The 13,369-nt window shown below is 36.8% G+C and overlaps 1 protein-coding gene across 1 annotated transcript in view; it reads right to left on the bottom strand.

Annotated features, from left to right (window-relative positions):
* The window catches only part of LOC126298259 (bromodomain adjacent to zinc finger domain protein 2B-like), a 285,171-nt gene that overhangs the window by 206,499 nt on the left and 65,303 nt on the right, over positions 1–13,369 (bottom strand). The window contains exons 12-15 of the mRNA XM_049989561.1: positions 12,350–12,561; positions 6,635–6,831; positions 5,965–6,096; positions 583–664 (exon numbers count right to left, since the gene is read on the bottom strand). Coding sequence (XP_049845518.1) covers positions 583–664; positions 5,965–6,096; positions 6,635–6,831; positions 12,350–12,561 — 623 coding nt within the window. The remainder of the gene's footprint in view (positions 1–582; positions 665–5,964; positions 6,097–6,634; positions 6,832–12,349; positions 12,562–13,369) is intronic.

Here is a 13,369-nt window from a genome sequence, read left to right as displayed (position 1 = left end):
TATGATCATCAATAATAATAGTCTCCTCTTTCTTGTACAAATTTCAACTTCTTTTTGCTCTTTCAGATGGGCAAACAATTGTACTGCAGAAGAAATTAATGATTTCTGCCTGGAGAGGAAAGGGGGATGGGGGTGTGCAGATGAAACATCCAAATGCTGACTGCAGGACTACTGTACAAAACGATTTAAAATTTTCCTGTCTTAACATACACTGGTCGTCTTGGTTCGGTGTCCAGTTTTAGTGATAATGATCAATCAACTTCATTTCTTCATGGAGAACTCAGACCTACCAAGTTCATTTTGATTCATTCATCATAAAACTTCCATTTTACATGCATAATGTGCACTGAACTGTGAACAGAATCTGTAACTGTGTATGTGATAAGAAAGGTGTTAGTACAGATATGATATTATTAAAAAGGATGGTTAACTGGTTCTAATTCAACAAACCTATCTATGTGCCATGGCTGACTAATAACAAACTTGCATGCTACTATAGCAAGCTAAACTACACAGACAGAAATGACAAAGATGGTAAGTAAAGGAAGAAGAAATTTAGTTTATTTAAAATGCTGTCATTACCTCCATCATTTGCAGATTACGTTGCTCACGCTCTCTTCTCATAGCTTCCTGCTTCTCACACCTTTCTTGCTCTTTAAGAAACCTGCAATAAGATGCTGCAAGTTTATCTAATGTAAATTACGTACAGCACTGTGAATGGACTCTCAGCTCTTGTTCTAAACAGTTATTTAATGAGGCTGAACAGAGATTGTCAAGTTTTAAACTGATTAGCCATAGTAGTTCTTCATTCATACTTTGCATTATCTTGACCAATAATAACACATGACCAAACACTAGGAAAGAAATAATTTCATGTCTTGTTTTTTCTGTACCACATTTTTAGAAATATCATAAAGTTTCAGTTGCACCATCTGATGAATGCCCAACAACTCAAGTCACATTTACAGTTTTGTTATTTTAATACTTAAATTATGGGTCTGATTTCAGTAATGCCAAAATTTAATATGTGCATTCAGTGCACTGGAAAGGTAACTTTGTTGGTCATGCCACTATTAATGTCAGTACATTAACCTGACAAAAAACTGAAAGTGGTTGTGGCCTATTCCCAGCAGTCATACTTCAAAAATCTAAGCATTTTCCTTCTTTCTGTCTCAGTCTTTTCCACAACACAATACCCCGATACAGCAGTAGCCTTCATAGTCCTTAACCCCTATAAAAATGATTGCTGGACCACTCAGAGTGTCACATTCCAAAAGTAATTGTGCATTTCCAAATTGTTTTAATTTTTGCTCAAATTACAACTTACAGTGACAGTGTAAATTACTGCATTGTAAGAGAAGGGCTGCACAAATGGTCACAGTTTTGTTTGGTCCATGGGAGAGTGTCGCAGAGATGCTGAAAAAACTAAACAGGAAGACTTTTGAAGATATATGTAAACTATCCTGCAATGCTCCTGTGGTCATGCATGCATGTCTAAAGGAATATTATATCACATTTCTTACAAATACAGGCACTGTAATATTGTATCTACTAACAAAGTTTGAAGAACCAGCTTTAAATGATGACCCTAAGAATATACTGCAACCCCCTACATATCTCTCCTGTAGGGGTCATGAGGACAAGATTAGATTAATTACAGCAAGCATTAAGGCATTTAAATAATCATTCTTTCAGCACTCCATACGTGAATAGACTGGAATGGGGAAAAATACCTAATAACTGGTACAATGGGACATAACTCTCTGCCATGCACTACACATTGGTTTGTAGTTTGTAGATGTAGATGTAGAAAGTTCTGCCAGTATTTCTCTAGGATCAAATAGACGAGCTAGTTATGTAACAAGTGAACCTTCTGCTTTTGTGTGACACCCAGATGTACATAAGTGTGTCCAAGCTGAAAACATCTCTGACCTGAATCATGGCACTATTACATTTACTTTACTTAACTGGAATGAAGAAAGCTACACACACCAATGTAATAGACTTGTGGAGTAAGGCGCTACATGAATGGAAAATTACAACAACAGTCATTTACTACAAATTTCTCTTTTTGTTAATATAGCTTCTCTTTGAAGAACTAAAAGAATTGGATGAAACATTATATGAGCTGCAAACTTTAAATTTGCTCCCCTGACAATGTAGAATATTGGACACACACTGCTTGGTAGCCAAGCCACCTATGTATTATTAGATATGTAATCAGCATGCATGCAATAGCTTGCCCTACCTTACATGTTCCAAAATACCGCACATAAAAATGGGATTCTCCCAGGCTCATACTTTGGGTTCTATCATGGATAGCCCTTGCACTAGGGACCATTTGTACACCTAACAGGAGGATCATCTTAGTGTCACTATACTACATGTCAGAGTCAAAGTATAAATATTACACACTTCCTCCTGTTTAGGCAAATGCAGCAAAGTATTTGTTTATTTTTGTATTTGATGTGGTCATTGGTGGGCCTTACGAGGCTTGTGGGCACATGATTAGTCCATTGGCAGTTCCTTATAAAAAACAAAAAATAATTTTTTACCATTTTTTGTAACACAAGCAAGCTGTGGATATCAAAACAGCTATCACAGCAAATGGCCAAAATTTTCACAATGTATCCCAATCTCAGAAAAACTTGAAATCTTTATCTACTTTTGAGATACAGAAGTTCAAAATTATTAGCTCATTGGTGTTTCCTAAGAGAATCCCACAAAAAGCTTTTTTTTACCATTTTTTCAGATCAAAACCAAGCCACTGAGTCTAGATGGCTATGCTCAGCAAATGACTGAAATTTGGATGTTATACTCCTAAGATCCAGATCTTGAACAACCTTAAAAATTTTACAGACATCTTTACCTGCTTTCAAGATACAGGAGTTCAAAGTTATCCTACTTGTTCACATAAAATCTGGTGTGCGGCAAAAATGTAGTTTATAAAGTGATGTAGCATGGAGAAATATGTTGTAAAGTGTCTCCATGATCATAACAAGTATTCTGGGAACCTCATGTTGTAGTACTGAAGCACATGCAAAATTTTTGTGCATGTAAAATCAGGTCAGAAGTGTAAAACTAGGTTTGCATTATCTCAATTTTATATATGTAAATTATCAAAATTTTACTCGTGCGTAAGGTTCTTTTCATATGACTGACATGCCCTGCCATAGCAGGGAAAAGAAGGGTATCAATAAAAAAATGCTCCTATCAGAGCACAAAAAAGGCAAATATCCTCCTGTTTAAAAGACTGACAAGTTGGGTACCAGCAGCCTCATTCTACCTTCCTCAGCACCTTTCAAGACTTTCCCAAAAATTTTGGGATGTAAACATATTCACACTGTTTTATACTGGAAGAGGAGACAGTGACAGCGGGAAAGAGACAGGAAAGTAATAGATATTGAAAGATGGTATACAGTGGTTGTAGTATAGAAAGAGCGAAGGAGAGAATAGCAGTGATAGATAGGAACACAGTTGACATGACAGAACAGTACTAGGAAAAGAGTGAAAGTGACAGTAACAATGGGAGTGGAATAAAGAGAAGGAGGAAGTGGAAGTGGATGACAGCCAGTGATACTGAGAAACAGAGTCCATGTCAATGACAATGGGGAAGAGAGAAATAGTGACAGTGAGATGACAGAGTAGTAGTGGGAAAGAATGAATGAGATAGTAGCAGTAAAAGAGAACATGAGGGAGACAGTGAGAGTGAGAGGAGACAGTAGTAGTAGTAGTAGTAGTAGTAGTAGTAGTAGTAAGAGAAGGAGGAGGAGGAGGAGGAGGAGGAGGAGGACTGAAGGAGATTGTGGCTGAGAGTCAAAAAGACAGTGACAGTTAGATACACACAAAGAAATAATGACAAGGAGTTGGGCTGAATAAGTGAGTGAGAATGGGAAAGTGACAGTGATGGGTATAAGCAATATACAGTGATAGACTAGTAGGTGTCAGCAAGTTTCCGTTAGGGTAGCTTGTAGGAATGAGGCCAGTTGCACGTTAAAAACTGTGAATATGTTCGCATTCCAAAATTTTTGGGAAAATTTTTAACAGTGCTGAAAAAGGCAAAATGAGCCAGCTGGTACCCCACAGAGTCTTTTAACGGGAAGCGTATTTGTCTTTTTTGTTCTCTGATAGGAGCATTTCTCTGCTGGTTAAATGATGCATATCATCTCTTTTAGTGCTAACACCAGTTGTGAGTCATGCAAAATTTCACCAATGTGCAACCATGAGGTGCCCTACAGCCTTTTGACTTACAAGTGTATTAACTGTATCTACACTGACTATATTATTTTTACATACATAAATTGAGCTGTTTAAGTATGTTTAAATTTTATAATTGATCAGTTAACATTATGAGGAATAAAATAAGAGAAAAAATATATGGAACCAGCAGTAATCAAAGCCACACTGTCGAGTCACTAGTTTGTGACTCCACACTCTTAACAAGTTGACTACCACACCCATCTGACAACTGTCACTGAAATTTTCTACGTAAATCATTTTTTCCTATGGTCTAATCAGGTGAAATATTCTAGGAACTTGAAAGGGGCATTTACCTGCTTCTATTAACACAGTTTGTGCCAATTAGTGAGCCTTCTGTCATGTGGACTTGTTGCTAGATTTAAATTTGAAGAAGATCTACCTAGCTCTTTAAATCTCACTTTTCCTACTAAGATCTACAGTACTAGAAAAGGGCCTCTTCAGAATCATCTACAGAAAACACTTTCATACTAAAAGAAGGTAGCAGTTTAGACTTTTGCTGTGTTAATTATATTTGTTCACACAAAGTTTCAGCCTTGTAGGCCATGCTCAAGTGATTTTGTGGTTCTGCAGTAGAAAATTGTGCCTTACACATTAAAAATTCAGTGTCTTTAAATCTGTGTGTTATTTTTGTTTTTGTTCACAGATGCTGTCTTGCTGGTTTGACAGCTTGACATTTGCAGAGTTATAACAGCTTTGTAAATGTTGAGCTTGTCAAAACAGCAAGACAGCATTTGTGAACCAATATGAACAGAAAACACAAATTTAAGATGATAACACTTCAATATGTAATGCATAGTTTTCACTTGTAGGACCACAAAATTACTTGAAAATGGCCTAGAGGGCTGAAACTAGCTGTCAACAAATAGAATTAATACTGAAAAGTGGAAACTGTCACCTTCTCTTAATAAATTCCTTGCTGTGGTAATGGGAAAATAAAATAAAATATTCACATTTTTCCAACCATCTATGGCCTTTGGAATTACAAAGATAGTAATCGTAACTAAACTGAACATATTAATTTTATGCACATAAACCGAAATGTTTAAATAATTTAAATTTTATAATTGATTGTTTACTACTGCAATGAGTATAATAAAATTTTAAAAACACATTAGTAACAGCAGGAATCAAAGTCAGGCCACCAAGTCAGGGCTTGTAACCACTTGCCCATGGTGCCAGTATTTCAACTGGTCCTTATATAACCATTCTTACTCCATGCTTGCCCATTATGTTACACACCATTTCAAAGAAAAATGTTGACCTGGTGCTGTGAGCAATGAAGCACTCATGGTGCTGGAAGGTGTGATGTCACATCATAGCATGCACAGTCCAAAATAGACAACTGCATTCCTTCTCCGAGTTTCTCGTAGCATGGATTATCATCATTTCAGCACTCGACACTGGTTTCTAGTTATAGCAGAGAGAGTGCTACAAAACGTGATTTCCTCCATTTTATTTTCATAGCAGCGTGCATTCAAAGAGAGACGACATAATTTTAAGAGTGATTTCGGCTAGCGTTCGAAGAGAAATGGCACAATTTTAGTGTCATTTCCAGCTCACAGTCACAGAGATATTTACACATGATAACTGGCCACCACTGATTAACACACAGTGTTACAGGAGGCTGTACCTAGCACTAAAAGTCAGTGTTATGGTGAAAGACTGGGCTGGAAGTCAGTGTAAAAACAACAATAAGAATCTTACCTAACATGTTCTTTGTGCCGTGCAGCCTCTTCCTTAGCTAAGCGTTTAGCTTCTTTGGCAGCCAATGCAGCTTTCTCTCGTTCCTGTTGTTGAACTAACTTCTGTTCTTGTGCTATACGTGCTGCTTCCAAGCTGAAACCAAATGATCTTTACCGCAACAGTCACTTTATTTTTAGGAGACATGAGCCATTAATGACATAGGTAAATCTCATGTTTTATTATAATGTGAACTTCATGTGTGGGAAATAATTAAATAATTACACTATTTTATGCTTTTCTTTTCTTTTAAACAGCACTGTGCTTTACTAGGCATGTTACTTCTGGAGGTGGCATACCCTTGCCTTCATCTGACCTTTGAACTGACTTGGGTCAACCAGTTATAGTCCACTGTTTAATGTGGACTCCAAACCAAAGTGCAGCTTGGAATTTTTCACGGTAACAAATCATTACAAGGGACAAAAAAGTGATACCAAAGAATTTTGCATTTGTAGTCTGGAGTTTACTAACTTCGTTATAGAGCCACCTTGACCATGTTGTACCAATGTTTATTTCATCCCCAAAAGTATATTAACCTATTTTCATTCAAATATCAAATGCTTATTTTACAATGTTGAGTTTTATGGCAGAGAAATACCACAAATGCAAAAATGTAGCATATTATACTTCTTACCGTTGAGCATTAACTGCTCGGGATTTATGGCTACGAGCCTGTCGCAACTCTTGCAGTTTTTGGGCAACCTGATCTTCAGTTAGTTGAACCATCTCATCAGTGCCAGGAACAGGTTGCAGAAATTCCCCAACTAAAACTCTGCAGCTGAAGCTGAAGTTATCTCTTGACAATTCTGTTATATTTTTCTTCTCCAGAAACTGCAACATAAAATTTAGCTTTCAATAAAATTGCCAGTAACTGATGGGCAGTTATATAAATGGATACCACCTGACTGAACAGTCTAACAGACATTAATAGTTATAGATGCATCCCCGTCAGGTGTAGTGATAAGAGGTCCCATTAGACAGCCCATCAAAAACTGAACACTGATAAAGCATGAAAAGAGGAAGAAGGTGTACTGGACAGTGAAAGAAAAGTAAAATAAAAACAGTGAATGCTCCAAGAACAAGAAGTGCAATATAGAGCAGCTGGGGAAAGAGATGGCGTAATGTTTAAGTGGTTATGGAGTTGTTCTGTCAAGATAGTGAGCTGTGTTCAAACCTCCCTCATGCCAAATTCCAGCCCTCCACTGTTCACTTTATTACAATTTGTGTCTGTGTCGTGGTGTAACATCCGTTTGCAACAGCGAGATGTAAGGTAGGGATCTATAATGATGGTTAATTCTGCACAAATACTCTATTGGCAGCCGAAAGGAAGAAGCTTTCAAATGAGAACTGCAAAAGTCTGATGACAAAGCAACAAGTCAACCAATTCCTCCACTGAAAAACACGTCTGGTGTGTCATACATGGCAGTAATGACAGTAGATGTGTCATATGATAGGAATCTCTTATTGACGTACCAATTTGTATGACTGGTAAGTGAGTGAGATATGCCTCCTTGCCCAATATAGGAGTTCATATGAATGTGAATGTGATCGCTCCCAAGGAAATGATGAAAATGTAATAGTTTATCACATAAGCTGCAATAAATGAATGCAACAGTTTCACAATCACACAGTTTCTCTCTGTTCTGTAAAAACTATCTTTTTAATGTTTTTGAAGCTGCGTTCTATTTTGGAAGTCTTGACTCTTGAATTCCTTTGTTGTAACATAGTTCACACCCATTTACTTGTTTTCATTTCTGTGAGATGTCTATGTGGTATCTCACCTGCTCTCACTATTCATCATATTTACTTGCGGTTGTAACATATTCTTACCACATGACTCATATTCTATAACCAATGTACAGTATGACAACTGCCAAGACTGCAGAAATATAAAAAACATCTCAATGACCGGACAGTCAGTTCATAATGTTGTGAAAAAAGAAAATAAATGGCATGGGGGAGTTTTGAATACTACTCGCCTGCCTCGCAGTCCAACACCACAACCACTTACCCATGATGACCTAGCTGCTCTTTATTGCATTTCTTGTTCTTGGACCATTCACTGTTTCTATTTTGCTGCTTTCACAGTTCAGTACACCTTCTTCCTATTTTCAGCTTGGTCTGTGATTTGACAGGCTATCCACTGGGCCATCTGACCACTAAATATGAGGAAGGAGGGGGGGGGGGGGGGGGGGGGGGAGTGAAGGGGGTGTGAGGGGGGGGGGGGTGAGGGGGGGGGGGGGGATTGTGGAAGGCAGTTTCCCTTGTGAGGATAATAAAGGCCAGGTTGCACTTGTGTGTTAAAAATAGCTAAGTGAATGTTTCTCTTGGCTTGTAAAATAAAATAAAAATGGTTGTTCTTTGTTACTGTAAATCAATCAATGGTGTTTGGCCAAAGTTCATCTCATGTACTAAAGTTCTGTAAAGATAGATAATGATCATTTTGTAATTACAACTGACTCATTTTTCAAAGTTCTGTCACATTTACGGTTATGGAAGCACCCATCACATTAGCCCTCCCAATAAAATACTTAAATCCAATCAAAAAAGGTCACTGAAACCTGAATGTGAAAGCAATCATAGTATATTTAAAAGGAAAAACTGTTGATGTAATGGCATATTAGAAAACCATGTTGTACACATATTACACATATGTACTACGGAAACAGATAAAAAAATATAGGTGTAGATAAATCATACGTGAAACTGACTGTTCAGACAAAGTAAACAGTGTGGGAAACTGCTTTGAGAGAATGTAATTTTATCATGAAAATTTATACTACATGTACAGCAGAAAATTTTCACACTTGCTTTTTATATATGGATTACAAAATTTGTTTGAGTGGGTGATAAATGAAAAAACTGGTAAAGCTATACAAGAAAGAACTTTTAATAATCTGACATGTTCCGTATGACAGTGAGAAATAGAAGAACATAAATTTCAGTTAAAGAAGATACAGCTTTTTCCTTTTGTTCCAGTTTACTCCTATTTAAGATAAATGATGCCCAAGATAATGATAAAGAATTTATGTAATTTACTGTGGAGAGAAATTACAAAGGGAGTTCCACAGTATTCAATCATGTCCTCTCAATAATTCTTGAAACATGTGAATGATCTTCCTTATCAAGTCAAAAAAAAAAGTAAAAAAAGGAATAATAACATTTTATGAGACAACAACATTCATCAACTTACCAAATACTGAAACAGCAACAAGTGGCATGCAAGTGTCAGACACATGAATTGCATGACTGTTAATAAGCAAAAGGGGCTCTTCTGTCTTCAATAGTTTTGACATTTCATTTTATATTGAACAGGTAGTGGAGACAATTCTTTTTGTGGCAATATTAGTATCATTATTAAACCAAACATAGAAGCATTAAAAGAATTAGGTATGAGTATGCTTTGCAAATTTGTCAACTGGTTTTGTAGAAACATCCTAAATGCAAGAAACATGCCTCCAATTGAAATCCATAGAAGGATGAAAGCTGTGTGCAAAGATGATTGTATCGAAATCAGTAACATGGAATGGTGGGTTGCTAGGGCTCATAACAAAGGAAACATTGAAGCTAAACACTATGTATGTGACAGTGCTTCATCTGTTTCCAAAATTTAAAGAACAATTTTGATGATTTCACTGCAATAGTGACGAAGCAGTGCAAGCAGAAGTGAAATTGTGCCTTTCCCAACAAAGCCAAACACTCTACAGTGATGGTATCAACAAAATGGTCACTCATTGGGCGGAATGTGTTCATCACAAGGGTGACTATGTTGAGAAATAAGTATGTAGGCATGAAGAATAAACATGTATAAAGTTAATAAAGTTTGTTTTATTTAAAGAGCTTTTAGAGTTTTCACATAAGAAATTTGGGGGCTTTACACTTTAGTATGCCCTCATAAGATGACTAGGTACAGAAACTTTGATAACCAAAAAAGTTGCAAATTTTGGGGGGTAAGAAAAATTAGTAAGTCAAGATATTTTACATTTCTTTAACTACTGGTTTACTTGGGATAATATTATGATACAGCTCTTAATTTAAGCAAAATGTAATCACAGCACACAGAAAATAAGAAATAGCTCTGGGTTTTAACAGATTTACACCATTTTTTTTTTATTTTTATTTAATTTAATTTTTTTTTTTTTTTTTAAAGAAGGATACAATATATTCCAGTTTGAAAGTAACACATGCATTTACTAGCACAATGCTAGAAGCGAACATGGTCTTCACTATCATTTACATATTTTGTTTTTGAATAACAAATAACTGTTTCACTCATAAATACATGTGTTAAATTCGCTCACTGGTTACCGAGCAGAGTCACACTACCATGACCACACTGACTGCAGAAGTACCTATTATGTATGGCATGGATAACAGTTACACCAGACAGAAGAAAATCCACAAGGAAGAAGAGGATTAGGCCTTCACATCCCATTCCTGAATGTGCCATTCAAATTAGAGCAGAAGCTCAAATGTTGCAGGATTGAAAAAGAAATTGGCTATGACTATTTCAAAGAAATCGTCCCACATTTGCCTTAAGCAATTTAGGTAAACATTTAACATCTAAATATGTACGGACAGGCAGGGATAAACTATATAAGGTTGTGGTTGGGTGTCATAGGTTTCTGTTGGTATGCTGCCTGCACTGCAATCTGCACTATTTCCATTCAAATGTTCCATAGCAAGTGGACTTAGGCTCAATTCTAAGTAATGACATATACAATATTTAGCTGGTAGGTCACATCTATCATATGGGAAACAGTTGTATATTTTGATTTACATGATCTGCAACAATGGATTCTTAACCAAATCGGTGCCTTTCAGTTGAGCAGTTCCAAAGAATTGTCACAAAAACATTATCCAATCATACCGCCACTCTAGCAAATATTTGTATTTCCAGCAATTTTTATTGTCTGTTGCACAGCACCTTATTTGTTAAGGTCTATGTTTTGAATGATGGGTAAAATTGAACAACTTTCCATACCTATTTCGTACCTAAGCTTACATGCAGTTAATGATCAGTTTTCTTTGACTGTGTAAAAAAACGACAAAGTTATCCATGAGAAAGACCAAACACAAGTACATTGTGAACAGAAATAACATACAACCGCCAGTTGCAAAAGCATTTAACTGAGCAAAATTACAGAGACATTAGTGTTTGCTGCATCATGTAAGCTTTCTTGGTCTTTCAACCCGAACAACTTCAGATGTGAAAACTGCCATAAGATACTCATTCACAATTCATTCACATCACCTCAACTTATGCTCTCCTCATAACTCATTGTTTCTTCTTTCACTTCAATGATCTTTTTGGTATGTCACCTATGTTAACATTTTCAAGGTTATGTAATCTTCCCTAATTTTTCATATTTTTATTTAGTATTTGTTCGTTTTTACTTCTCTCACCCATGACCACTTACCTCTCTGTTATGACTCTCTTTACCTTAAATTGTAGTTGAGAACCAAAGTTCACACAGAGCTTTTTTACAACAATCCCTATGACTCATATTTTTTAAAAGTGTCAACAAATATGAATTGGGATTAATACCTTTAATATTGTAAAATAATTATGTTTACAGTAAGAATATGACTGACTCCCCCACATATGAGTTGTTATTGTGCTGTCATAACCCAGCCAATAAATCTAAACTGCATTAAATATTATGTTTAATTACGTACTTCAAAAGATTCTCTGAAAAGGCAATATGTTGTTACCACCATACTGCTAAAGTATTATAAATGGAAATAAATAGCATGAAGGACTGTTAGTGCCTAATATCCTATTGATGTCATGGTCAATAGAAATGGTGCACAAGGGCTGTTTCACATTGTGTCGGCTTTAAAAGTACAGAGGCATTTGGAAATAATTAACATGGCAGTTGGCTGAAGTAACTTACAGATTTGAAACAACCATTTAGATATGTTAATTATTATAATTAGGTACCGAGTATGAAGTGTCACAGTTATGTAATAACTGAACTAATACTGAAAGGTAACAAAAAGTAGTATTAGAAATTGTCAGACACAGTAATTATGTCAAAGCTACTTTCAACTAGTCAACTGCTGCACAAAAAGAAGATAATTTCAAATGCCCAAAATTTTTGAGGTTTTTTGCCTTGTCTTTTCAGTGTGACTTTAAAAAAAATGATCATTATACTATGTTTCAATGTTAAAACTAGTTATTCAGCATCAGACATCTACAATGAAGGTGCAGAGCCTACAGTTTAACTTTAAGAATTTCCTGATACCTTCATACTTCACAGACATTGTTCAGCACATCAAAAATACATACGGAATATATTAATAAAATGTTCAATACGTTAAAACATAAGAACTAAAAGAAACTTACCCGAACAACATCTTGACACTGCCTAAAGCGGCGTCCACAAGGTGAAATGTAGCACACCTCACCACGCAGAAGCCCAGCTCGACTGAGTGTGCCCAGAATCGTCTCTCGCTTCCAACCAAGCTCCAACGGCACTCGCAGTGCATGGACCTCTTGTTCCCGTTCAACTTTCCGGCGCTTTGGGGGAGGCTCAGCTTCTGGTACATTGACGACAGCTGAAATGCATACATCTCAAATTTATGAAAAGGCTATTCTCAATTTCACATTATGTTATTTGTTGCAACATCAATCTTGCATTACATAATTGAATATTTTAGTATTATAGCACTTTTGCTTTTATTTTTTAAGTACAATAATGAAGAGTTCTCATCAAATATACATAATTTAGGAGTAACGGTAACAACTCACCAAACAGTAGAGGCACTGAGTTGTGTACACACACACACACACACACACACACACACACACACACACACACACACACACACACACACACACACACACACAGACACACACTTGTATGGTTACACTGTATGGGCCAAATACACTTTGCTGAGGCTGCAGTTCTGCAGGGTTGTGTTGGGTGGAGTAGGTGAGGGGAGAGGAGAGAGGCAGGGAGCAAGAAGGAAAGTTCGGGAAGTGTAGCTGTCAGATGGCAGGGAAGCAACGGGTGCACAGAATAGGAGTGTAACACGAGCATCGGTGCTGACAGATTTGTGCAACCCATGATGGCGATAATGTGGATGAGTGGATTAGGAGGCGGTGACAGAATAGAAGACAGGGAGCCTTTGAAGAAGAGGGTGTGGATGCAGGTTGAGTGAAGTTAGGGTGAAAATCATTGTGGGGCAGTGTGCTACTGGCAGTTGAGGCCACGAGGGTTATTGGAGCATTGTATGTCTCCAGAAGCCTAACTTTATTCATCATGCAGCCATACCCTCCTCCTCACAGTCTTCCCTCCCTCTGTCCAGTCACTCTCCCCTAACCCACTCCTCCACATCATTGTCACTGAACACTGCCAGTACT

The sequence above is a fragment of the Schistocerca gregaria genome, chromosome X (genome assembly GCF_023897955.1).
Source record: "Schistocerca gregaria isolate iqSchGreg1 chromosome X, iqSchGreg1.2, whole genome shotgun sequence".
Taxonomy (NCBI): domain Eukaryota; kingdom Metazoa; phylum Arthropoda; class Insecta; order Orthoptera; family Acrididae; genus Schistocerca; species Schistocerca gregaria.
The sequence above is the reverse complement of the archived record's forward strand: the minus strand, read 5'-3'. Positions and strand labels throughout refer to the sequence as shown.